The following is a 24,993-nucleotide window of genomic DNA, read 5'->3' on the forward strand; positions in this document are numbered from 1 at the left end:
ACAAAAATTTGTATGGCGGCCATCTTGTTTTTCGGCCATTTTGTTTTTTTTACCGGCGATAAAATTTGACCAAGATTTTAATAGGTTTGGTGAAAAAAGAATCGTTCCAGGTGCGATAGTTTTCCCAGGCCGTAGGGTGCCGCCCTGATGCGGAGCAGTTTTTGAAGGTCGGGAAGTATTTCCATACTCAACAAGACGTTTCGATCACACCTCCTATACATCATTTTTACACCCGAGGCATTTTTTAAAAAAACAAAATTTTGTATGGCGACCATCTTGTTTTTGCGCCATTTTGATTTTTTTTTACCCACGATAGAATTTGACCAAGATTTAAATATGTTTCGCGAAAGAAAAATTGCTCCAGGTTTTATAGTTTTGCCAGGCCGTAGGGTGTCTCCCTGATGCGGAGCAGTTTTTGAAGATCGAGAAGTATTTCCATACTCAACAAGACGTTTCGATCACATCTCCCATACATCATTTTTACACCCGAGGCATTTTTTAAAAAAACAAAATTTTGTATGGCGGCCATCTTGTTTTTCTGCCATTTTGTTTTTTTTTCACTCACAATAGAATTTGACCAAGATTTAAATAGTTTCTGTGAAAAAATAATCGTTCCAGGTTCCATAGTTTCGCCAGGCCGTGGGGTGTCTCTCTGATGAGGAGCAGTTTTTGAAGGTTGAGTAGTACTTAAATTCTCAACATGATCTTCCCATTACGTCCCTATACATTGTTTTTACCTTCGAAACATTTTCTGGAAAAATATTTTTTTGTATGGCGGCCATCTTGTTTTTCCGCCATTTTGTTTTTTTTTTTTTACTCACGATAGAATTTGACCAAGATTTAAATAGGTTTTGCGGAAAAAAAATTGATCCAGGTATTATAGTTTTGCCAGGCCGTAGGGTGTCTCCCTGATGCGGAGCAGTTTTCGAAGATCGAGAAATATTTTCATACTCAACCAGTCGTTCCGATTACAACCCCATACACAGATTTTACCCCCGAGACATTTTCTGAAAAAACAAAATTTTGTATGGCGGCCATCTTGTTTATCCGCCATTTTGATTTTTTTTCACCGGCCATAGGATTTGACTAAGAATTAAATAGGTTTTGTGAAAAAAGAATCGATCCAGGTGCGATAGTTTTGCCAGGCCGTAGGGTGTCTCCCTGATGCGGAGCAGTTTTCCAAGATGACGTTCCCATAACACCCCTATACATCGTTTTTACACCCGAGACATTTTCTGTAAAAACAAAAATTTGTATGGCGGCCATCTTGTTTTTCGGCCATTTAGATTTTTTTTTACCGGCGATAAAATTTGACCAAGATTTTATTAGGTTTGGTGAAAAAAGAATCGTTCCAGGTGCGATAGTTTTCCCAGGCCGTAGGGTGCCGCCCTGATGCGGAGCAGTTTTTGAAGGTCGGGAAGTATTTCCATACTCAATATGACATTTTGATCTCATCCCTCTTACATCACATTCACCCCGAGGCATTTTCGAGAAAAACGAAAATTTTGTATGGCGGCCATCTTGTTTTTCCGCCATTTTGATTTTTTTTCACTGCCAATTGAATTTGACCAAGGTTTAAATATGTCTTGTGAAAACCAAAAAAAAAAAAAAAGTAGAAAAAGTTTAGTTATTAACACATTATGAGTCATAGTAACTTGAATAAAGAATTTAAATAAATAAATAATAAAAAGTTCTAGGTGCTATAGTTTTGCCAGGCCGTGGGGTGTCTCCCTGATGCGGAGCAGTTTTCCAAGATGACGTTTCGATCACACCCCTATACATCATTTTTACACCCGAGACATTTTCTGGAAAAACAAAAATGTATATGGCGGCCATCTTGTTTTTCGGCCATTTTGTTTATTTTTTCACCGGCGATAAAATTTGACCAAGATTTAAATAGGTTTCGTGAAAATAAAAAAGTTCCAGGTGCGATAGTTTTGCCAGGCCGTAGGGTGTCTTCCTGATGCGGAGCAGTTTTTGAAGGTCGGGAAGTATTTCCATACTCAACATGACATTTTGATCACATCCCTCTTACATCATATTCACCCCCGAGGCATTTTCGAGAAAAACAAATATTTTGTATGGCGGCCATCTTGTTTTTCCGCCATTTTGATATTTTTTCAACTACGATAGAATTTGACCAAGAAACAAATAGGTTTTGTGAAAAAAGAATCGTTCCAGGTGCGACAGTTTTGCCAGGCCGTGGGATGTCTCCCTGATGCGGAGCAGTTTTTGAAGATTGAGAACATTTTCCGTTCTTAACAAGACACTCCGATTACATCCCCATACACAGTTTTTACCCCCGAGACATTTTCTAGAAAAACAAAATTTTGTATGGCGGCCATCTTGTTTTTTGCCGGCGATTGAATTTGACCAAGACTCGAATAGGTCACGTGAAATCCAAAAAGTTCTAGGTGCTATAGTTTTGCCAGGCCGTAGGGTGTCTCCCTGACGCGGAGCAGTTTTCAAAGACGACATTCCGATCACACCCCTATACATCAATTTTACCTCTGAGACATTTTCTGGAAAAACAAAATTTTGTATGGCGGCCATCTTGTTTTCCGCCATTTTGGCTTTTTTTTCACCGGCGATAAAATTTGACCAAGATTTAAATAGGTTTCGTGAAAAATTTATTGCTCCAGGTTTTATAGTTTTGCCAGGCCGTAGGGTGTCTCCCTGATGCGGAGCAGTTTTCCAAGATGACGTTCCGATCACACCCCAATACATCATTTTTACCTCTGAGACATTTTCTGGAAAAACAAAAATTTGTATGGCGGCCATCTTGTTTTTCAGCCATTTTGTTTTTTTTTCACTGGCGATAAACTTTGACCAAGACTTTAATAGGTATCGTGAAAACAAAAAAGTTCCAGGTGCGATAGTTTCGCCAGGCTGTAGGGTGTCTCCCTGATGCGGAGCAGCTTTCGAAGATCGAAAAGTATTTCCATACTCAACATGATGTTTCGATCACATTCCTCATACATCATTTTTACCCCCGAGGCATTTTCGGGAAAAACGAAAATTTTGTATGGCGGCCATCTTGTTTTTCCGCCATTTTGGTTTTTTTTCAGTAAGGATTGGATTTGACCAGGATTTAAATAGGTTTTGTGAAAAAATAATCGTTCCAGGTGCGATAGTTTCGCCAGGCCGTAGGGTGTCTCCCTGATGCGGAGCAGATTTCAAAAATCGAGTAGTATTTCAATATCCAACTTGACACTCCGATTACATTCCCATACATCATTTTTACCTCCGAGGCATTTTTGGGAAAAACGAAAATTTTGTATGGCGGCCATCTTGTTTTTCCGCCATTTTGGTTTTTTTTCACCGGCGATTAGATTTGACTAAGATTTAAATACGTTGTGCGAAAAAAACATTGTTCCAGGTGCGATAGGTTAGCCAGGCCGTAGGGTGTCTCCCTGATGCGGAGCAGATTTGAAGATAGAGAAGTGTCTTCATACTCAACAAGACACTCCGATTACACTCCCATACATAATTTTTACCCCTCAGGCATTTTCGGGAAAAACAAAATTTTGTATGGCGGCCATCTTGTTTTTCCGCCATTTTGGTTTTTTTCACCGGCGATTGAATTTGACCAAGATTTAAATATGTCATGCGAAAACATAATTGCTCCACGATTTATAGTTTCGCCAAGCCGTAGGGTGTCTCCCTGATGCGGAGCAGTTTTCCAAGATCTGGAAGTTTTCTCATACTCACCGGGAGGTCCCGATCACACCCCCCATACATCATTTTGACCCCCCGACGCTCCTTCTGGGAGAACAATTATGTCAGTGAGTGAGTGAGTCAGTCAGTCAGTCAGTCAGTGGGTTTGTAGCTATATATAATATAACTAGATTTCGCGTGGTTCGCTCGCAGCAAGCTGCTCGCGTGTCCTGTATTAGTTCGAAGCTTTGTATGGCGGCCATCTTGTTTTCGTGAAATCAAAAAAGTTCTAGGTGCTATAGTTTTGCCAGGCCGTAGGGTGTCTCCCTGATGCGGAGCAGTTTTCCAAGATGACGTTCCGATCACACCCCTATACATCATTTTTACACCCGAGACATTTTCTGGAAAAACAAAAATTTGTATGGCGGCCATCTTGTTTTTCGGCCATTTTGTTTTTTTTCACCGGGGATAAAATTAGACCAAGATTTAAATAGGTTTTGTGGAAAAAGAATCATTCCAGGTGCGATAGTTTTCACAGGCCGTAGGGTGCCGCCCTGATGCGGAGCAGTTTTTGAAGATCGGGAAGTATTTCCATACTCAACATGACATTTTTATCACATCCCTCTTACATCATATTCACCCCGAGGCATTTTCGGGAAAAACGAAAATTTTGTATGGCGGCCATCTTGTTTTTCCGCCATTTTGTTTTTTTTCACCGGCGATAAAATTTGACTAAGATTTAAATAGGTTTCGTGAAAAAAGAATCGTTCCAGGTGCGATAGTTTCGCCAGGCTGTAGGGTGTCTCCCTGATGCGGAGCAGCTTTCGAAGATCGAGCAGTATTTCCATACTCAACATGACATTCCGATTAGACCCCCATACATTGTTTTTACCTCTAAGACATTTTTTTGGAAAAACAAAATTTCGTATGGCGGCCATCTTGTTTTTCCGCCATTTTGGTTTTTTTTCACCAGGGATTGGATTTGACCAAGATTTAAATATGTTTCGCGAAAGAAAAATTGCTCCAGGTTTTATAGTTTTGCCAGGCCGTAGGGTGTCTCCCTGATGCGGAGCAGATTTTGAAGATAGAGAAGTGTTTTCATACTCAACAAGACGTTCCGATTACATCCCCATACATCATTTTTACCTCCGAGACATTTTCTAGAAAAAAGAAATTTTGTATGACGGCCATCTTGTTTTTCCGCCATTTTGATTTTTTTTCACCGACAATAGAATTTGACCAAGATTTAAATAGGTTTTGCGAAAAAAGAATCGATCCAGGTATAATAGTTGCGCCAGACTGTAGGGTGTCTCCCTGATGCGGAGCAGTTTTCCAAGATTTGGGATTTTTCCCATACTCACCGGGAGGTCCCGATCACACCCCCCATACATCATTTTGACCCCCCGACCCTCCTTCTGGGAGAACAATTATGTCAGTGAGTGAGTCAGTCAGTCAGTCAGTCAGTGGGTTTGTAGCTATATATAATATAATAACTAGATGGTGCTAAGTGCGCTCGCTGCTAAAGCAGCTTCGCGGGCGTTGTACGTGGATTGACGTTTTCGTATAGTTTGTTTCGCATCACAGATTTGTAATAACTATTAAGACAGACACAAAAAGAAATAAAAAAAATGTGTAGGATATTGTTGGTTTATTTTATGTTATCAAAAAATAAAAATATAAAATTATATTCTCTCTCTCTCCCTTGCATTGTTCCCATATGGTGGTGGGGTCTTTTTTCCGAGTCTTTTCCTTCCACTTCGCTCTGTTGGATGTATCGTCTGCGGAAACATTGCAGGAACAAAGATCTTCTTTGATGACATCTGCTTCTTTGCCTTCTGTATTTCCTGTTAAAAATAAAATAATATTAATTTATTTATAATAACGTATAGATATAATATCCTTTTCTTAGTCGATAGCGATACGTTTTTGCCAAAGTGGTCGTGGTCGTCATGTAACGTACCTAAATTCTTGTCACTATTGATTGCTGGCTGTCACACTGCTGCATTCATTGAAGAAGCTACCGACATCAGGCTTGGTTGATATAATACTATTGTATTAATAATCTCCTACGCAGTTCTTTGCCTTCTGCATTTCCTATAAATAAAATATATATTAAATATTATATAATAATTTCTTTTCCTTGGTCGATAGCGATACGTCTTTGCCAAAATAGTCGTGGTCGTCATGTAACGTACCTCGATATCTTGTAACTTTTGATTGCTGGCTGTCACACTGCTGCGTGCATTGAAGGACTTCAGGCTTGGTCGATTTTATTCCATTGCAATCATAATCTCCTACACAGTTTATTACACTCTGCATTTCCTGTGAATAAAATATATATTACATTTTTTTTCCTTAGTCTATAGCGATACGTTTATGCCAAAGTGGTCGTGATCGTCATGTAACGTACCTCGACATCTTGTTACTTTTGATTGCTGGCTGTCACACTGCTGCATTCTTTGAATGAGCGGCCAACATCAGGCTTGGTTTATATAATACTATTGTATTAATGATCTCCTATGCAGTTTTTTGCCTTCTGCATTTCCTGTAAATAAAATATATAATTTATTTTCCTTAGTCGATAGCGATACGTTTTTGCTAAAATAGTCGTGGTCGTCATGAAACGTAGCTCGATATCTTGTTACTTTTGATTGCTGGCTGTCACACTGCTACATTCATTGAAGGAGCTGGCAACATCAGGTTTGGTTTATATAATACTTTTGTATTAATGATCTCCTACGCAGTTTTTTGCCTTCTGCATTTCCTGTAAATAAAATATATAATTTATTTTCCTTAGTCGATAGCGATACGTTTTTGCTAAAATAGTCGTGGTCGTCATGAAACGTACCTCGATATCTTCTTGTAACTTTTGATTGTTGGCTGTCACACTGCTGCATTCATTGAAGGGGCTGCTGACTTCAGGCTTGGTCGATTTTATTCTATTGCAATCATGAACTCCTACACAGTTTATTGCCATCTGCATTTCCTGTAAATAAAATATATATATATATATATATATATATATTTCCTTAGTCTATAGCGATACGTTTTTGCCAAAATAGTCGTGGTCGTCCTGAAACGTACCTCGATATGTTGTAACTTTTGATTGCTGGCTGTCACACTGCTGCATTCATTGAAGGGGCTGCTGACTTCAGGCTTGGTCGATTTTATTCTATTGCCATCATGAACTCCTACACAGTTTTTTGCCTTCTGCATTTCCTGTAAATAAAATATATAATTTATTTTCCTTAGTCTATAGCGATACGTTTTTGCCAAAGTGGTCGTGATCGTCATTTAACGTACCTCGATATCTTGTTACTTTTGATTGCTAGCTGTCACACTGCTGCATTCATTGAAATAGCGGCCAACATCAGGCTTGGTAGTACTATTGTATTAAAATCTCCTACGCAGTTTTTAGCATTGTGCATTTCCTGTTAAAAAAAATAATAATGTTAATTTATATAATTATATTCACTTTTATTTATAAATATATACATATATATATTAGGTGATTTCCAAACTACCCAGGAGGTACACCCAGTAGCTCGCTTTTTTTCATGTGGTTCCCCCGCTAATCGAGGCCGCATCCACCTACTTATATGAGAAGTAGGTTCTATCTAATGAGTTAGCAATAGTCATTCAATAAGCAGAGAAATGTGAAAGAAAAAGCAATTTTTAACTAAGGAATTTAAAATAAAAAGCAATTTTCAGCAATTAGCATGCAATAAGCAAAGCAATTACTCAGTAATTGTCAAACATAAGCGAGTTGTATAATTTAAAGATATTATTGACAATAACAAACACGTACCGAGTTTGTTAATACTTACATTGAGTTATCATCGCTAAGTTGACCAAATTATTAGTACAGGTTATCACATTCACTAAATGAAAATATGTGTTTTTATCAATTGTAACAATGCTTGCATGACCTAACCAACCGTTGGTGTTGTGGACGCCAATCTTCAAGAGACAAGTGGACGGGTGTGAGGAAAACTGGCAAGATGAACACGTCGGTGTGGGTGCGACTGGTGCACGAGAGAGAAGTGGAGCTAGTTGGCAGATGGAATTAGGCATCACTCTCTTGCTTCAGTTAAGTTCCACTCAGATCAGGTGGGTTGTCGCATGGATGAACATCGCATGGGTTGGAGTAATTCGGAGTAGAACTGTCCATGTTGTTCCCTTCATCGTAGGCACTTCAGTGGACTGTGGATCGATCAACAATAGTTACGTGAGTTGGCTGTCAAACCGATATGACGTGCCAGCCGAATCTAGCGACCAGGTATGCAGGGGATGGAGGTATCCTGTGGAGTAATCATATCAGCAAAGGTGAAAATGTCGATTGGGAGTGAAATGGAGGGAGAAGGAGAGCTGCAGTCAGCGGTCACGATCTTGCTGTAGATAGACTACATGCTCAGTTTACGTGTAGTTGTAACTGTTCGAAGTTAATTGAAAACGATCGATATGCAAATTCCTGTTTAATGAAACAAGTAATAAATGAACAGGCAGGTGTTTTTTCGGTATTTATTGATTAGCAGTGGTATGATGAATTCTTGGATACTGATGAATGCTAATAAGTTAAGTATTTAAAACAAAATCACATTCAGAAGCATTAAAAACACATTAAATTAAAGAACGAAATAATACCATATGAAATATTATTTAATATAATATAAAGGATGGAAAGAAGAAATGACAAGAATGCTATTTAGCGTGACATGGCTCTAACCACATCCACTGGAAAACATAAAACAATATAAAACCTAAGTTTTAGTTTAGCTCATACACAATATTATGTTTTTTGAGGAACCATCTCATGCGAAACAATGTTCTATTGAAAAGTATTGTAAGAAGAAATGCAAAGAACACCATTTAGCGTGACATAGCTCTAACCAGATCCACTGGAAAACATAAAACCATGTAAAACCCTAAGTTTTAGTTTAGCTCATACACGATATTATGTTTTTTGAGGAACCGTCTCATGCGAAACAGTGTTCTATTGAAAAGTATTGTAAGAAGAAATGCAAAGAACACCATTTAGCGTGACATAGCTCTAACCAGATCCACTGGAAAACATAAAACCATGTAAAACCCTAAGTTTTAGTTTAGCTCATACACGATATTATGTTTTTTGAGGAACCGTTTCATGCGAAACAGTGTTCTATTGAAAAGTATTGTAAGAAGAAATGCAAAGAACACCATTTAGCGTGACATAGCTCTAACCAGATCCACTGGAAAACATAACACCATATAAAACCTAAGTTTTAGTTTAGCTCATACACGATATTATGTTTTTTGAGGAACCGTCTCATGCGAAACAGTGTTCTATTGAAAAGTATTGTAAGAAGAAATGCAAAGAACACCATTTAGCGTGACATAGCTCTAACCAGATCCACTGGAAAACATAAAACCATATAAAACCTAAGTTTTTGTTTAGCTCATACACGATATTATGTTTTTTGAGGAACCGTCTCATGCGAAACAATGTTCTATTGAAAAGTATTGTAAGAAGAAATGCAAAGAACACCATTTAGCGTGACATAGCTCTAACCAGATCCACTGGAAAACATAAAACCATGTAAAACCCTATGTTTTAGTTTAGCTCATACACGATATTATGTTTTTTGAGGAACCGTCTCATGCGAAACAGTGTTCTATTGAAAAGTATTGTAAGAAGAAATGCAAAGAACACCATTTAGCGTGACATAGCTCTAACCAGATCCACTGGAAAACATAAAACCATATAAAACCTAAGTTTTTGTTTAGCTCATACACGATATTATGTTTTATTGAAAAGTATTGTAAGAAGAAATGCAAAGAACACCATTTAGCGTGACATAGCTCTAACCAGATCCACTGGAAAACGAATACACGATATTATGTTTTTTGAGGAACCGTCTCATGCGAAACAGTGTTCTATTGAAAAGTATTGTAAGAAGAAATGCAAAGAACACCATTTAGCGTGACATAGCTCTAACCAGATCCACTGGAAAACATAAAACCATGTAAAACCCTAAGTTTTAGTTTAGCTCATACACGATATTATGTTTTTTGAGGAACCGTCTCATGCGAAACAGTGTTCTATTGAAAAGTAAGAAGAAATGCAAAGAACACCATTTAGCGTGACATAGCTCTAACCAGATCCACTGGAAAACATAAAACCATATAAAACCTAAGTTTTTGTTTAGCTCATACACGATATTATGTTTTTTGAGGAACCGTCTCATGCGAAACAATGTTCTGTTGAAAAGTATTGTAAGAAGAAATGCAAAGAACACCATTTAGCGTGACATAGCTCTAACCAGATCCACTGGAAAACATAAAACCATATAAAACCTAAGTATTTGTTTAGCTCATACACGATATTATGTTTTTTGAGGAACCGTCTCATGCGAAACAGTGTTCTATTGAAAAGTATTGTAAGAAGAAATGCAAAGAACACCATTTAGCGTGACATAGCTCTAACCAGATCCACTGGAAAACATAAAACCATGTAAAACCTAAGTTTTAGTTTAGCTCATACACGATATTATGTTTTTTGAGGAACCGTCTCATGCGAAACAGTGTTCTATTGAAAAGTATTGTAAGAAGAAATGCAAAGAACACCATTTAGCGTGACATAGCTCTAACCAGATCCACTGGAAAACATAAAACCATATAAAACCTAAGTTTTTGTTTAGCTCATACACGATATTATGTTTTTTGAGGAACCGTCTCATGCGAAACAATGTTCTATTGAAAAGTATTGTAAGAAGAAATGCAAAGAACACCATTTAGCGTGACATAGCTCTAACCAGATCCACTGGAAAACATAAAACCATATAAAACCTAAGTTTTTGTTTAGCTCATACACGATATTATGTTTTTTGAGGAACCGTCTCATGCGAAACAGTGTTCTATTGAAAAGTATTGTAAGAAGAAATGCAAAGAACACCATTTAGCGTGACATAGCTCTAACCAGATCCACTGGAAAACATAAAACCATGTAAAACCCTAAGTTTTAGTTTAGCTCATACACGATATTATGTTTTTTGAGGAACCGTCTCATGCGAAACAGTGTTCTATTGAAAAGTATTGTAAGAAGAAATGCAAAGAACACCATTTAGCGTGACATAGCTCTAACCAGATCCACTGGAAAACATAAAACCATATAAAACCTAAGTTTTAGTTTAGCTCATACACGATATTATGTTTTTTGAGGAACCGTCTCATGCGAAACAGTGTTCTATTGAAAAGTATTGTAAGAAGAAATGCAAAGAACACCATTTAGCGTGACATAGCTCTAACCAGATCCACTGGAAAACATAAAACCATGTAAAACCCTAAGTTTTAGTTTAGCTCATACACGATATTATGTTTTTTGAGGAACCGTCTCATGCGAAACAGTGTTCTATTGAAAAGTATTGTAAGAAGAAATGCAAAGAACACAATTTAGCGTGACATAGCTCTAACCAGATCCACTGGAAAACATAAAACCATGTAAAACCCTAAGTTTTAGTTTAGCTCATACACGATATTATGTTTTTTGAGCTTCATGCGAAACAGTGTTCTATTGAAAAGTATTGTAAGAAGAAATGCAAAAACACCATTTAGCGTGACATAGCTCTAACCAGATCCACTGGAAAACATAAAACCATATAAAACCTAAGTTTTAGTTTAGCTCATACACGATATTATGTTTTTTGAGGAACCGTCTCATGCGAAACAGTGTTCTATTGAAAAGTATTGTAAGAAGAAATGCAAAGAACACCATTTAGCGTGACATAGCTCTAACCAGATCCACTGGAAAACATAAAACCATATAAAACCTAAGTTTTTGTTTAGCTCATACACGATATTATGTTTTTTGAGGAACCGTCTCATGCGAAACAGTGTTCTATTGAAAAGTATTGTAAGAAGAAATGCAAAGAACACCATTTAGCGTGACATAGCTCTAACCAGATCCACTGGAAAACATAAAACCATATAAAACCTAAGTTTTAGTTTAGCTCATACACGATATTATGTTTTTTGAGGAACCGTCTCATGCGAAACAGTGTTCTATTGAAAAGTATTGTAAGAAGAAATGCAAAGAATACTATTTAGCGTGACATAGCTCTAACCAGATCCACTGGAAAACATAAAACCATGTAATCCCTAAGTTTTTATTCTGCACTTACTATGTATATTATATTATCATTGTATATTCATGGTAAGTTGGATTTACTGTAGGTGTATGCAAATTCATAACAAGCATAGTTGTTTGTTATTTGCGTCATTATAAGTAAATAAATAACGAATGTAGACTTAAAAAATAAAACGTAGGTAGTATGTTGGTTATGACTGTACACATATAAATTAAACTTAATGCGTAATAATATAGAAAATATGACTTGTTACTTTCATTTCTAATAACATTTGGTGTATTTGGTAACATTTAAAACTAAACAATTTTACCAGAATATATAAAATATGACTCGCTTTCCAATTTTTTTAACTAAAGGTGTTTTCTTTTACCTTTCAATTTTTAAGTATTTTTTTTTGTTTTAGCCATATTTGATTTGAAAATTTGAATATCAAAGTTTCACGTTGTTAGGTAGTGCTTTCTTCTCCAATTATTGTTTTTCCAAGTAGTAGGTATTTTCTAGCAATTTCACTTTATTTAGCCTGTATACATGTATTAATTACTTTATGTATGTTTTTGTATCGATGAGTGATCATTCTTCTGTCAATACTGGTGAGACCCGCTTGTGGGAGGCCAGAAATTAACATGATCAAATTTGTTTTTGAATTTGCTTAGAATGGTATAGAACATTCATTGTTGATTATAGGCTTAATTATTTTTAAATACACCATTAAAGGTAAAGCATGGTCGTAAATAATATCCTCCTGCGGCTTAGATTTTCAAACACAACAGCGAAACAATGGGATTTGGTTTAAGGACTTTTTTCATGTTTAGCCCATCTGACAGTCGTCATATTTACCCATGTTTATGAATGAAATTGTTCGTCACTGCCGGATATAGGTAATTATTGACCTATTTTATTCCACAACACAATAAATAATGTTCTAAATAACACTTTTCATTTATATATTTGTAGCCACAAATCTGTGCAATTGATGATGCGTCTTTGCTGACACAAGGACGATGACGATTCTTACACCATTGAATGCTAATGTATAATATTATACTGTACTGATTCGACGTACCATAACACATATTCTTTATTCTGTCCGTTCCATTACAGGACACGCGAGTGTAGCGTTTATGTGTACTCATTAATCGATTTCCAGCTGGGCATTTGTTTAAATTTCTGAATCTTTCTTCGAGCAGACATTTGTAGTAATGTTATTTCTTAAAGTTTCCTTGATGATGAGTAAACAGGCACCCGGATAGTTTCCTTTCTTCCTTATATTTATTAATTAAGGCGTATATTTTTTTTTAGTTTACTTAATTCTAACTTAAGTTCCTAATATACGCTAATTTGCAAATGGTAAATACATTAAAATGTATACACTACACATTACACAAATTTAATCGGTTATATAAACTTATTTTTCATTATACATTTATTTTCCTGAATTAATGTATGAAAATATCAAGTCGTTTGTGTTATAAAATAGCTAATCCAACTTACCATGAACATCGTATTTTTTTATTATTTTAGTAAATATATTTTGCTTACTGCTTAGTGAATGATAAAAATATAAGTGACTAAAATGACAAAGATAAATTTTACTTAATGTAAGTTAGGTATTGGGTAAAATGCTTTTGAATGATGATTTGTTTAAATATACTCGTAGAAGTATAATTACTGCATAACTTATTGCTTTAAGTTGAGAAAGTAGCACTTAGGAGAAAAATGTATCAATAAACATTATTGGTGTCTTCATCGAAATATTTTAGTATTAATTTATTGTTTATATACGCACTTAAATTTGGTAACAATATTATTTGTAAAGCGTTAGCGTTATAAAGTAAAAAATGAACATCAATAAATCATACGTTTGCTTACAAAAAACAAACAGTTTTAGCGCTTAAACACTGAAACAGAATTCTTTTCAAATAACTTCGAACAATTACCACTTTAATACACCTAAACTAAACATTGTCCATGTACAGCGAGATCCTGAATACTGATTACAGTTTCCGTACTCCCTCCTTTCCAGTCCTAAGCGACATTCAAACCTTCACTGACACGATCATTCCACAGGATACGTCCATCCCTTGTATCCCAGATCGCAAGAATCGGCTAGCACGGCATAGCAGCTTGACAGCTAAAACTCACGCAACCATTGTCGATCGACCTACAAAATCCACCGAAAATGCCTACGACGATGGGAACGACACCGACAGTTCTACTCCGGATCATTCCAACCTGCGACATTCATCCATATGACAGCTTACTTGATCTGAGTGGAACTCAGCTAAAGCAATCGAGTGATACCTGCCTCCATCTTCCAGCCAGCTCCACTTCACTCCCATGCACCGGTCGCACCCGCAGCCAAGTGTTCATCCTGCCAGTTCACTTCACGCCCGTTCTCTCGTCCCCTAAAGATGAGCCTCCACAGCGTTAACGGCTGGGAAGGGCATGCACACATTGCCAATTGATTAACACACATTTCAATTCAGTGATTGTGACTAATAAAATGGTAAACCTAGCTTTGAAATTCAATGTAACCATCATCAAATCGAGTGCAAGCTTGTTAAAGTCAGTTCTATCGTTAAATTATACGAAAAGAAGAAAAAAACAAGATAGAATGAATATAAATAATAATAAATAATTCGCAATATACGATAATTTCAACACATGATTTAACCGATCTAAAAAAACCCAATAAGCTTAATAACAGAGATGAACTGTTCAGTCTTTTCAAGAAGTGCCACCCTAAATAAAGTTACGTTAAACTTAAAAGTTCTGATATGATAACGTTATTCGAGAAAGGTTGGTCATTTTCGATTCGGTGCCTGGGTAGTAATACTTTTATGTCACGTCTTTCGCGAACGCGTCCTAAAGCTACATACAGTTGACCGTGACTAAACATATCAGATCTAAGATCGACCCCAACGCGACTAATCGTTTGACCCTGGCTCTTGTGAATAGTCATTGCATAACACACCTGCAATGGAAATTGACGGCGACACATCTCGTAAGGGCTGTTATGTTCTATAGGCGCTTTAAAAAGAATTCGAGGGATCAAATAATCTCCTAGTTCACCTTGTTTCCGAACTTTAATAATATATGGAGATGTTTCAACAACTATTACTTTGGTGCCATTTACTAAGCCGTCCGCGAAACTAAGATTACGCGTGATTACACAAACACATTCTAATTTTAATTGCAAATCGAAATCTGGAACACCTTGTGGTCGAAGTGTATGTAAAAATTCGGGACTAAAATAAACTTGATCAGCGTTGTCGCTTAAAATTTTGTCTATGGCATAAAAATGTAATACTTCTCCTGGTAGTTTGTCTAAAATAACGGCATTAATTTCTCTAACTGCATCGTTACGGGTGCATAGAATCGCTCTGAAGGAGCATACGCCTGGCTCAGTAAGAGTAACTTCTGGGAATACAAAATCAATTAAATCTTCTAATTCAGTAACATAATCAATGGATTCAAGTTGGACTAATTGCAAATCATTATTATTTGTTTCTAATCTAAGAGTAGGTAATAAATTTGAACCCAGTTTTAAAAGAAAATCTGCATACTGTGCGTCATCCTTACATCTCTGTGAAGTTACCAAACTAAATTTTTTCAATTGTTTCCAAATAGGAGAAGTTTTTAGTGACGCGTTTAATATATCAAAATTCGTTCGTGCTTCTGGGACTACTGGAGGAATTTGACGAAAATCTCCTGCAAAAATAATTATTTTAGAACCAAAAATTTTGTCTGACCTCATCAAATCCTGCAATGATCTATTTAATAAATTTATAAGGTATTTATGAGCCATCGGCGCTTCATCATACACAATGAGATTAGAATTATAAATCAATTCAGCTCTTTGAGTACCATTTGAGATGTTCCAGTATCCGCTATCATCTAATAGATGTAAAGGAAATCTAAACAAGGAATGAGCCGTCATTCCGTTTGTGTAATTTTGAGCAGCAATTGCAGACGATGCACAGGTTAAAGCTATACCTTTAAGGTTACCGCGGATATATGCAGTTATGACCTTCAATAAAAGCGTTTTTCCGGTGCCGGCGGGGCCATCGATAAAAATCGCACAGTTGTTGGATTCTCGGTAAACACTATCAACGCAAAGCTTTTCCACGTAATCGAATACGGCACGTTGATCGGGAGATAACTGTGGCAACCACTCTTCTACGTATGATTTCAAACTATCTAAATCATATTCAGTGCGTTCCCTATCTAACTCCGTTGACCTATAAATTACTTCCGGCAAACCTTGTTCTATTAACGAAGTTCCGTGTCTGCGTAGCATTCTATCTATTTGGATGAGGCACATGTTAAACGCGTTTTCTTCGTCATCTGGCACCCTATAAAGGAAATCTTCGGCCAATTGACGTTTATACGTGTTCCACAGTGACGCCACTGAGGCACCATTAACAGCCAGCGTTACAAAAAAGCTACGAAGTCGTGGTCCGGTTAAAAAAGTGGAAGCTTCTTCCATAGCCCGTTCATATTCGACTGAGTCGTCCGCAAGTCCTGCGAATTTGGCAGCTTCTTGAAAAGTTGTGCAATTTGGACCTCCAATTTGAAGTAAATCCGCGAAACTACGACAAGGGTAAACACTTAAAAGAAGTCTTAAAAAGAACTGTTCACCTCTGTTCGGCGCGACCCAAAATAGACGCGCGACGAGCTCACCCCGCATTCTCCGCGTAATAAATTTGCCGTTTTGCATTTGCACCGCCTGAACTGTCTTTAAACATGGATCTTTCGCATGAATGTTATAAGTTTCAAAAAAGTCTAAGTAGGATACCCGATCAAACTCCTCAGTTAAAGGCCTACTGAAATAGTCTAAAAGATCTGAACCTGCATTATTAACTGCCTCGTTCGCGTGGCCAGGCTTAAAAAATACTGAATTTTGATCGGGCAAATGTACTGTTAACATTTTTACCGTAGGGTTCCTAGCTACAATATCAAATTCGAGAACACGCCACGCTGCTTCGCTAGAACTAATATATCGCTTAGTGACATATTGTTCGATTTCATCCTCACGATGTTCTTCATCAACAACGGCAATGCGGGCTTCATCAGGTCCTTTTGTCATATATTTAAACAAATACTTAATTATAGCACGCTGTGTGGACACTTCTAAATTTATGTGAGCATCATATTTTAGGAGAAGAGCAGGATTATAAGGAACGACCCATAAATCATTAACTATTACGTCTCTGCCGCGATATTTAATAATCGCCTGATTTTTACTATTACGATGTAAATGTATAAAACCTCTATCGTCACTGAAGGTGACTGGTGTTTCCTTTTTTGGAAAATATTTTAAACAGTTTTTTTTTTCACTATTCCAACACGGCAAATTAGTTCGGTAAGGAGGGCCGCATGGACCGTGTATCATGTGATCCATGACAACTTTGTATAATAAAGTTTGTGTTGGATCGGGTATGGTAGCACGAACAAACTTATCAATATCCGCACTTTCTACAGGTCCACCACCTTCCACTCTAAAAGCAATATGCGCATGTGGTAGTCCTCTTTTTTGGAACTCTATAACATGCATTATATAAACAATTTTTCCGAACCATTTACCCGATTTTAAATCTTTCAATAACTCTCCGAGTTTTAAGTTGAAAACTCGAGCACATGTTAGGGGGTCTTTTGGTCGACCTGATAATGTTGAATTTTTTATTTCAGGCCAGTTGGGGTTACAAGTTAAAGTTAAAAAATATGATGGTGGACCTAACCTGTTTACCATTGCTATAGCGTCCAGGTATTTCTTTTTCATGTACCGTGGACCCCCTGTGAATGAGCTAGGTAAATAAATTTTACCAGGTTCTACTCCACCTTCTCTAAAAATAAACTCGTCATTAATTAATTCTTGGAGTGGAGCTACTCTTAGCCTGTTTTGTTGTTTTGTTTGGCTATTTTTCAAAAACCGCAAGCGTTCTTCTAAAACTCTACAAAACATATCGACTAACCACTCTTCAGATAAACGACCAAATATGCTAAATCGCGATTCGGATAAAAGTAAACAACGGACATATTTAACCTGATTAAGCTTATTGCCCTTATTATCTCTCATATCTGGATGCCAACCAGTATTTCCGTGAGGATATAAGAGAGGATACTGGAAAGTCTCGTATAAGGAATCCATTATATCTATTGTTCGAGGCCTACCGTCTGCTATCTTTTTGACTACAATACAGCGTGGAGTAAATTCTTCGCGGTCTGTACTAATAATTGCGGCAATTTCTTGACCAATAGGTTGATCTCCGAGGATGTTACCGTGAGTCGCACGAGTAGTTTTTTCGAACTTCAAGAAAGCTTCTGATGATACCTCTAAACTTAATCTTCTAAAACAATTTATGTATGGATTAACTGTGTGCATGAAACCTGTAATCATTCGAACTACCGATTTATCTAAACTTAATTCGCCAGCTAAACTTTCTCTTTCGCTACTGTCATTTATGTAAAAAATTATATTATTCGGACTTTCATTGTAGATAAATCAAAGATACGGTGGTAAATACGTCCTTGAATTTTTAGAAAAGATATACCTTCTGGATGATGGAAACCGTGGGAAACACCTAATGCCGAAAATGCAAAAATATTATTGTAAGCGCGTGGTCTATTTAAAAAAGCAGGATTTGTATAAAATTCTTCGTTTAATGGGAGAAAATTCTGAACGTTATAGTCACCTGAATGACAACACCATTGCCGACGAGATTTCTCTTCTTCGAACAATGGAGCATTGCATCTTGGACATCTATATGTTAGCTCAGACAGAAGCGACGTATTTTTTAAATTATATAAGCGAATAGTACTGAGTTCATGCCCCTGTTTTTCACCTATTAAATTTTTTGAATATCTCAGCGGTGTTTCTATGTTACGACAATTTTCTGTATATCTTTGTGCTGCTTTTTTGTTAATTTCGGGGTGGAGCTCGTAATAACGTTGAACGGCTGCGCGATGAACGTCTGGGTTGTTCTCGTTATAACGTTGAACGGCCGCGCGATGAACGTCTGGGTTGTTCTCGTTATAACGTTGAACGGCCGCGCGATGAACGTCTGGATTGTTCTCGTTATAACGTTGAACGGCCGCGCGGTTTATGTCTGGATTGCGTTCGTTATACCGTTGAACGGCGGCGCGGTTAATGTCTGGATTGCGTTCGTTATACCGTTGAACGGCCTCGCGGTTAATGTCTGGATTGCGGTCGTTATACCGTTGAACTGCCTTGCGATTAACAGCGGGGTGTTTCGTTGTATATTTCCTTACAGCTTCGCGATGCGCATTTTCTTTATTCGGTTTTCGTCCACGTTTCTGTTTTTTGGGTCGGCCGCCTTTATTTTTAACGCATTGGTTTTGATTACCAATTCTTTCTAATAGGACAACTGGTTTTAAAATTGTCAATTTCAAATCATTTGTAGTGTCATAAACATCTACAGGATTTGTATCAACTTTCAATTTACTATATAAATTTTGCACAGAGGTTTTAAGCGGGGTCAGTGTTGACTGATAGTTTATCAAAATAGAATCTAAAGTTTGATTCATATGTAATGGTGATGATATTAAATCTATTAAAATGGACTGTGACGTTTCGGATCTAACCTGGGTTTCATTTTGCCACATAAGGTCGTCATTTAATACTCTTAATCGAGTTAATGAGTATTCGGATCCGTCGTAAATTTCATTCGCGAGTAAAAGTTTTGCTAGCGCTTCGGTTGAATTACATTTAAATAAACGTGCTACGTAAGGACCGTCCTCTGGTTTGCCCCTTCCTATGTTAATGTTTTTGCTGTTAACCGCATGGCTGTTAAAGAAATAATATTCACCATTAAAGCGCCAAAAACTAAAAGTATAACCTTGACCCGTAAACAATATGCTATCCGTACTGTCGTTGTGATTTGAATTGTTTACATTATACGCAAATTCTGAATCAACAGTATAGTCATTAGTATTAAAAAATACTCTGTTGTCCAAAATATTCTTTAACGTTAATAAACCTACGTCTTTATTCGCGGGAGTTGTAGGATACGTATTAGAAATGATCCAGTTGTCCTCCATGCTAACTATATTTACGACGTTACTCCCGACGCGAAGCTCATTGGGTAATTCATCTGGCATAAAATAACTGACACCCCTCTGAAGTAAATATTTTAACTGCATGTAAAGTGTATCCCCCATTTTTAAAATTTCATCAACTTCGGCAGTAGTGAAACATGCGCGATTATGGAATACAGAATAAATTGAAGCGCATGCTGAGATAACCGTACATTGCGAATTATTACCTTCATACACATCGGAGCCTTGGTGTGTTAGACCTAAGGAATTAGTAAACGTTAGATATTAATTTATTTAATAGATAAGGCAATACACCCTATTTTTGACATCCCTACTGTCTTTAGTAGGAAAAAAATAAGATAATTTTGATATATTCCATGCTATCTAAACAAAAATATGGTCCAATCTGGTTCTAGGTAATGGACATTTTTTTAAAAAACCATTTTAAACGCCTTAACCTCAGTGCGAACGTTAAACGTTAAAATTTGAGCAATGATTAGACTGTATCAATAATTTAAGGTGCTAATAATTAGGCAGTTTACCCTATATACTTAAAAATTAAAATATTATTTATCAATATTATCATCCCCAATAATGTATTTTTTTAATAAAAAAATAATTCACAGATATAATTACAGGCAATGCAATAACTATTATATGACCATTAAATTACCTATTATTAAAAAAAGAAATAATAACCTACGCATATACAATTTCAGTCGGATCAATAAACCTAGGTAGTAATTTGTTTAAGCCTTACGTATAAAGATACACAATGCCGCCTTTACATTGTAAACGCAGGCTAAACCCTACAAGATTTATCAAAATAATGTACTATGTATTATACACATTAAAGAGGTCCACAGAAAACACCGCGATGGTATATGTGTATCTCTTATAGATATCTTTAGTATTCATCTACGGATGAATACGAGCTTATACTTGGAAGAGTTACAATCAAAAATTCAACAACTGGAACAAAAACTGGAAATAGCAGAGAATGAAATTGAGAATTTGGTATCTGAAAACTATGCACTTATAAATAAAAATTCTGACTATGAACTAAAAATTAAACAGCTAACGCAAATATGTAAAACTACACCAAGCCAAAGTGCGTCTAAGAAAAAACGTCAGACCCTTAGTCTAAATTGAATTTCTAGAGTTAGCTAACAACCAACCAATTGTTCCACCTATGATATGGAGTACCACGAAAGCGAAATTAACGCCAACTACTATAACGCCACTTATAGTAATTATATTTAAGTACCTACATAAGGTTAGATAAAATTAGATTTAATAAAAATAAAATAAATAGGTAAAAAGTAAATAAGTAAAATACACTACATAGTGTATGAATTTAGATATTCCAAAGATAGCAGTAAATCTCCATGGTAAGTATAGGGAAAGGGGAATTGTTTTACTCCAAATTTAACGTGTGCATGTCAAGAGCAGTAAAGAATAAATCAAAACTACTGGATCGATTTTAATCATTTTTGAGTGAGTGACATAGGCTATATATTTTATACCCATGCAAAGCCGGAGCGGGCGGCTATGTTTTTATATACAACGTTCACAGTTTTTCTGTAGTGTATTTAGTATAAGCATTGCACCCGAGCGAAACCGGGGCGGGTCGCTAGTGGTATATAAAAAAAAAACTTATGAAATACTGCCATAAGTCGTTAAGCCGTTGGTCCCGGCTATTAGCCGTAAAAACACCTTCACCAACCCGCAGTGGAGCAGCGTGGTGGAGTATGCTCCATACCCTCTCCGGTTGATTGAGAGGAGGCCTGTGCCCAGCAGTGGGACGTATATAGGCCATTTATGTTTATGTTATGTTATGGAATACTGAAACTATGAGCTTATGATTATCAAATATCATTCTAAGCAACTTTCTCGAAAAAATACATACTTAAGAGTATGCCTATTTCCCGTTGGGATAGGCAGAGACCACGCAATACCATTTACTACGATCCTGACACATCACTTTGCTTCGACCACTCTTATCAAAGTCTTAATGCACGCTCGCCGGTTCCCATTACTCTTGACCGTGGCTTTTCTTTAAATATCCTGGAATTAATCGAGGTATGTACTACCTAGGCCTTCCTCTTCCGATTCTACTAATTATACTACTAAATAAATCTTGTCTGTCCTACTAAATATCTAAGCATTCTTTTATCAATTCTCTTCACTATACATTTTCTTTCACAACAGTCCCTTATCACGCTATTTTATCATTCAAAGTCATTTCACTCATACTTCTCAACGTTGTCATTAGTATCCTTTTGACAGTTTTAATAAAAGATTAAGCAAATAATTACATAATTGTAACATAAATATTTAATTGAGGTAATAAACTAACTTTAAGTCCAATCTCATTCATATTCTCTCTCGTAATCTGTTTCCTGCCTACCCCAATGGGAAATAGGCGAGATATTATGTAGGTATGCAATGCAGCACTCTGTTTAGGAATATTTCGAAAATTTAATATAAAATAACAGTAAAACGTAATACCACAGTTTTTGTTCTTATTTTGATCTTGTTGCATCATAGTGTGAGATTATTTCAGAGTAATATAAGTGAAGTATGTATATTTGTCAAAATATAAAAAAAAAACCAGCCAAGTGCGATTTGGAATCGCGCACCTAAGGTTCCGTCCACAGATGTGATCAGTAAAAGAAAATTCTGATGGCGAAATCTAAGATATAATAATACGATTGGGTTGAACATCTCTCATCATCATCATCACACATCAAAAATAAAGAATAATATAATACCTTAGAATGGTCTGTCTCGTACTTATGCATTAGACGTGTATCTATACTACATACTTACATACACAGAATTTTCCTTTATTAACCTTTACTGTGGACGGAACCTTAGGTACATATACACATTAAGGCCCGTATTAATAGATCGATCTCAAACGTCATCTTAAGTGCGTCTCAGCTGAGATTGACTTGAGACGTGAGCAACGTCTTAAGTCTGTCACTAATTAATAAACATGACTTAAGCTCAACTCAGCTGAGATTGATCTCAAGTAGCAGTTGGAGACGAACTCATGTTTTTTTTTTAATTTCTTGGCTTAGTTACCAAACTTTCAAGTCCATTTCAATGAGTTGCGCGTGAATAGATGACTTTTTTGTTATTATTTTTAACCAACAAAACGCAGATGTAAGTTACCTACGGAAGCTAAACGCAACTGTCATTATTTGACAGGCCAGACCGATTTGTTTGAATATTTGAATTTTGTAAAATGGATAAGCGCCAGAAATTTACTTTTTCCTCTGCCGAAAAACAATTATTATTATCAATATTAAAAAAACATAGCCATATAATAGAAAATAAGCAGACGGACGGGGCCACACTTCGTATAAAAAATGAGTCGTGGAACTCCGTAACCCGGGAATTCAATGCAAGCCCGCTTACTACGCAACACGTAAGTTCCCAATTTATTTTGGTCATGAACACAGCTATATGATCTAGTAAATGATTGCAATTGAAAGCTGTGAAAATCATCTAACAGTAGTATGCTTTATCAATTTTAAATATACAAGGAATTTTCAACATATGATAATTTATTATTAATACTTTTAGGTCAAGCATCAGCAACTCCGCAAGCTGTGGCAAAACCTCAAGCAGCGTCAAAGGGATGCCTTGACCAAAGAAAGGTATAATAATAAATAAACTTGTCCCTTTTTTCTATCTTTTAATTTAATAGAAAAATACATGTATTTTCTTTCTTCCAAAGGCAACATCGGTTCGCCACAGGAGGAGGTCCTGCCACAGAGGACGCTGACATCGACCCCGATATCAGCCAAATTACATCGGCATTAATTGTTGGTCTGGATGATGTAATCGACAGTGACACCCTAGAATTAGGTACAGTTTGCAATATTTATATTATATACTGTAATGTTGATTCTATTCTTTTGAAATAGTAGTGATATAATTAATATTTAAATAAATACAAACTTTATTCTTTGCAGAGTATTCAACACAGCTTGATTTAACGGACTCCGACCCAGACAAGACCCAGACCCAGACAACCAAAATCCGACCACCGACTCCACCGCATCCACCCCAGACACCGACTCCATCACAATCACTCCAGACACCAACACTACCAGAATCACTCCATATACCGACTCCATCACAATCACTCCAGACACCAACACTACCAGAATCACTCCATACACCGACTCCATCACAATCACTCCAGACACCAACACTACCAGAATCACTCCATACACAGACTCCATCACAATCACTCCAGACACCGACTCCACCACAAGTATCACAACCGCTCCAGGCTCCAAACAGATCTTCTGCTACCATTCGTGGATCAATAGACGTTCTGCGTATGGAGTTTGAAGACAGACGAAGACGGAGTAATGAGCTACATGAGATGCAGAAAGCACTGCTGGCGGAGCAAATTAGGGAAGCTCGAGCCAAAGCAGAGTTGGCTGAATTTATTTTAAAAAAACAGAAATCAGGTGACATTTGAGATCGAAAAAATTCAAAAATTCCTAGTTGTAAATAAGAAGCTGAAGTTGTTGATTTTTTTAATAATAAGTATTTTTCAATAATTTTCTTTTCAATGTATCATTTTTTCTATTATTTTATGTATATTTGTACGCCTGCATGCAGGCCGAACACATCACAGCATTGTTATTTGAATTATTTTGCCACCTTTTTTGTATTCTGTGTTCTCGCAAATAAATTGATTTGATTTGAAGTTGTTGGGAGGAGGCCTGTGCCCAGCAGTGGGACGTATATAGGCTATTTATGTTAAGTATGTAAATAAGAATTAAAGTATACATTTCTCAATAAATATCTTTTATTTATAAGTCTACTATTATAATAATTACTAATATTATAATATTTTCTCTAAAAAATTATGTAAAATAATTTGCAATAATAGAATTCCTGAGAACGAAACCAGATTCTGTATTCTGTAATTCATTAATGGGGTCTGCATTTCCTTCCTCTAGTGTAGGTGTAGACTCGGTCTCTTCTATATCATCGTTCAAGTGAATAGAAGGTTGTGGAGCACTGCACAAGCCACTATTATATTGCTCACTGTAGTCAGCTTGTTTCCCATGCCTCTTTGTAGACATGGGAATCGTCTTTTCCAGATCCCAAATGTTCTTTCTAC

At 36.6% G+C, this 24,993-nt stretch overlaps 2 protein-coding genes across 4 annotated transcripts; one reads left to right on the forward strand and one right to left on the reverse strand.

Moving 5' to 3' along the window:
- Positions 1-5,220: 5,220 nt before the first annotated feature.
- On the reverse strand, positions 5,221-7,133 carry LOC126381713 (uncharacterized). 3 transcript variants are annotated; one of them, XR_007568942.1, is made up of 8 exons: positions 6,961-7,131; positions 6,742-6,876; positions 6,506-6,643; positions 6,303-6,421; positions 6,068-6,202; positions 5,853-5,979; positions 5,618-5,751; positions 5,225-5,501 (listed from the first exon to the last, which is right to left on the reverse strand). XR_007568942.1 is itself a non-coding variant. In XM_050031168.1 (4 exons), the coding sequence occupies exons 2-4, from the start codon at positions 6,871-6,873 to the stop codon at positions 6,383-6,385; spliced, it is 309 nt and encodes a 102-aa protein (XP_049887125.1). In that variant the 5' UTR covers positions 6,874-6,876; positions 6,961-7,133; the 3' UTR covers positions 6,268-6,382. The 3 variants fall into 3 exon arrangements, 1 of the variants encoding a protein (XP_049887125.1); XR_007568943.1 differs by lacking the exon at positions 6,303-6,421 and having other exon boundaries at positions 5,221-5,501; positions 6,961-7,132; XM_050031168.1 differs by lacking the exons at positions 5,225-5,501; positions 5,618-5,751; positions 5,853-5,979; positions 6,068-6,202 and having other exon boundaries at positions 6,268-6,421; positions 6,961-7,133.
- A 15,605-nt stretch (positions 7,134-22,738) lies between these two features.
- Positions 22,739-24,669, forward strand: LOC126381712 (myb-related transcription factor, partner of profilin-like). Its single transcript, XM_050031167.1, has 4 exons — positions 22,739-23,274; positions 23,433-23,506; positions 23,587-23,717; positions 23,825-24,669. The coding sequence occupies exons 1-4, from the start codon at positions 23,092-23,094 to the stop codon at positions 24,340-24,342; spliced, it is 906 nt and encodes a 301-aa protein (XP_049887124.1). The 5' UTR covers positions 22,739-23,091; the 3' UTR covers positions 24,343-24,669.
- Positions 24,670-24,993: the final 324 nt, after the last annotated feature.

The sequence above is a fragment of the Pectinophora gossypiella genome, unplaced genomic scaffold, assembly GCF_024362695.1.
Source record: "Pectinophora gossypiella unplaced genomic scaffold, ilPecGoss1.1 Pgos_93, whole genome shotgun sequence".
Lineage (NCBI taxonomy): Eukaryota > Metazoa > Arthropoda > Insecta > Lepidoptera > Gelechiidae > Pectinophora > Pectinophora gossypiella.

What these genes read in the sequence shown, in the direction of transcription:
- LOC126381713 (XM_050031168.1), bottom strand. Translation starts at nt 6,873, where the DNA reads ATGCAGAAGGCAAAAAACTGTGTAGGAGTTCATGATGGCAATAGAATA. An exon ending in AAAAGTTACAACATATCGAG is followed by an intron (nt 6,644 to 6,741) that starts GTACGTTTCAGG and finishes TTTTATTTACAG; the next exon opens with GAAATGCAGATGGCAATAAA. An exon ending in AGTTACAAGAAGATATCGAG is followed by an intron (nt 6,422 to 6,505) that starts GTACGTTTCATG and finishes TTTTATTTACAG; the next exon opens with GAAATGCAGAAGGCAAAAAA.
- LOC126381712 (XM_050031167.1), top strand. Translation starts at nt 23,092, where the DNA reads ATGGATAAGCGCCAGAAATTTACTTTTTCCTCTGCCGAAAAACAATTA. An exon ending in GATGCCTTGACCAAAGAAAG is followed by an intron (nt 23,507 to 23,586) that starts GTATAATAATAA and finishes TTTCTTCCAAAG; the next exon opens with GCAACATCGGTTCGCCACAG. An exon ending in CAGTGACACCCTAGAATTAG is followed by an intron (nt 23,718 to 23,824) that starts GTACAGTTTGCA and finishes TATTCTTTGCAG; the next exon opens with AGTATTCAACACAGCTTGAT.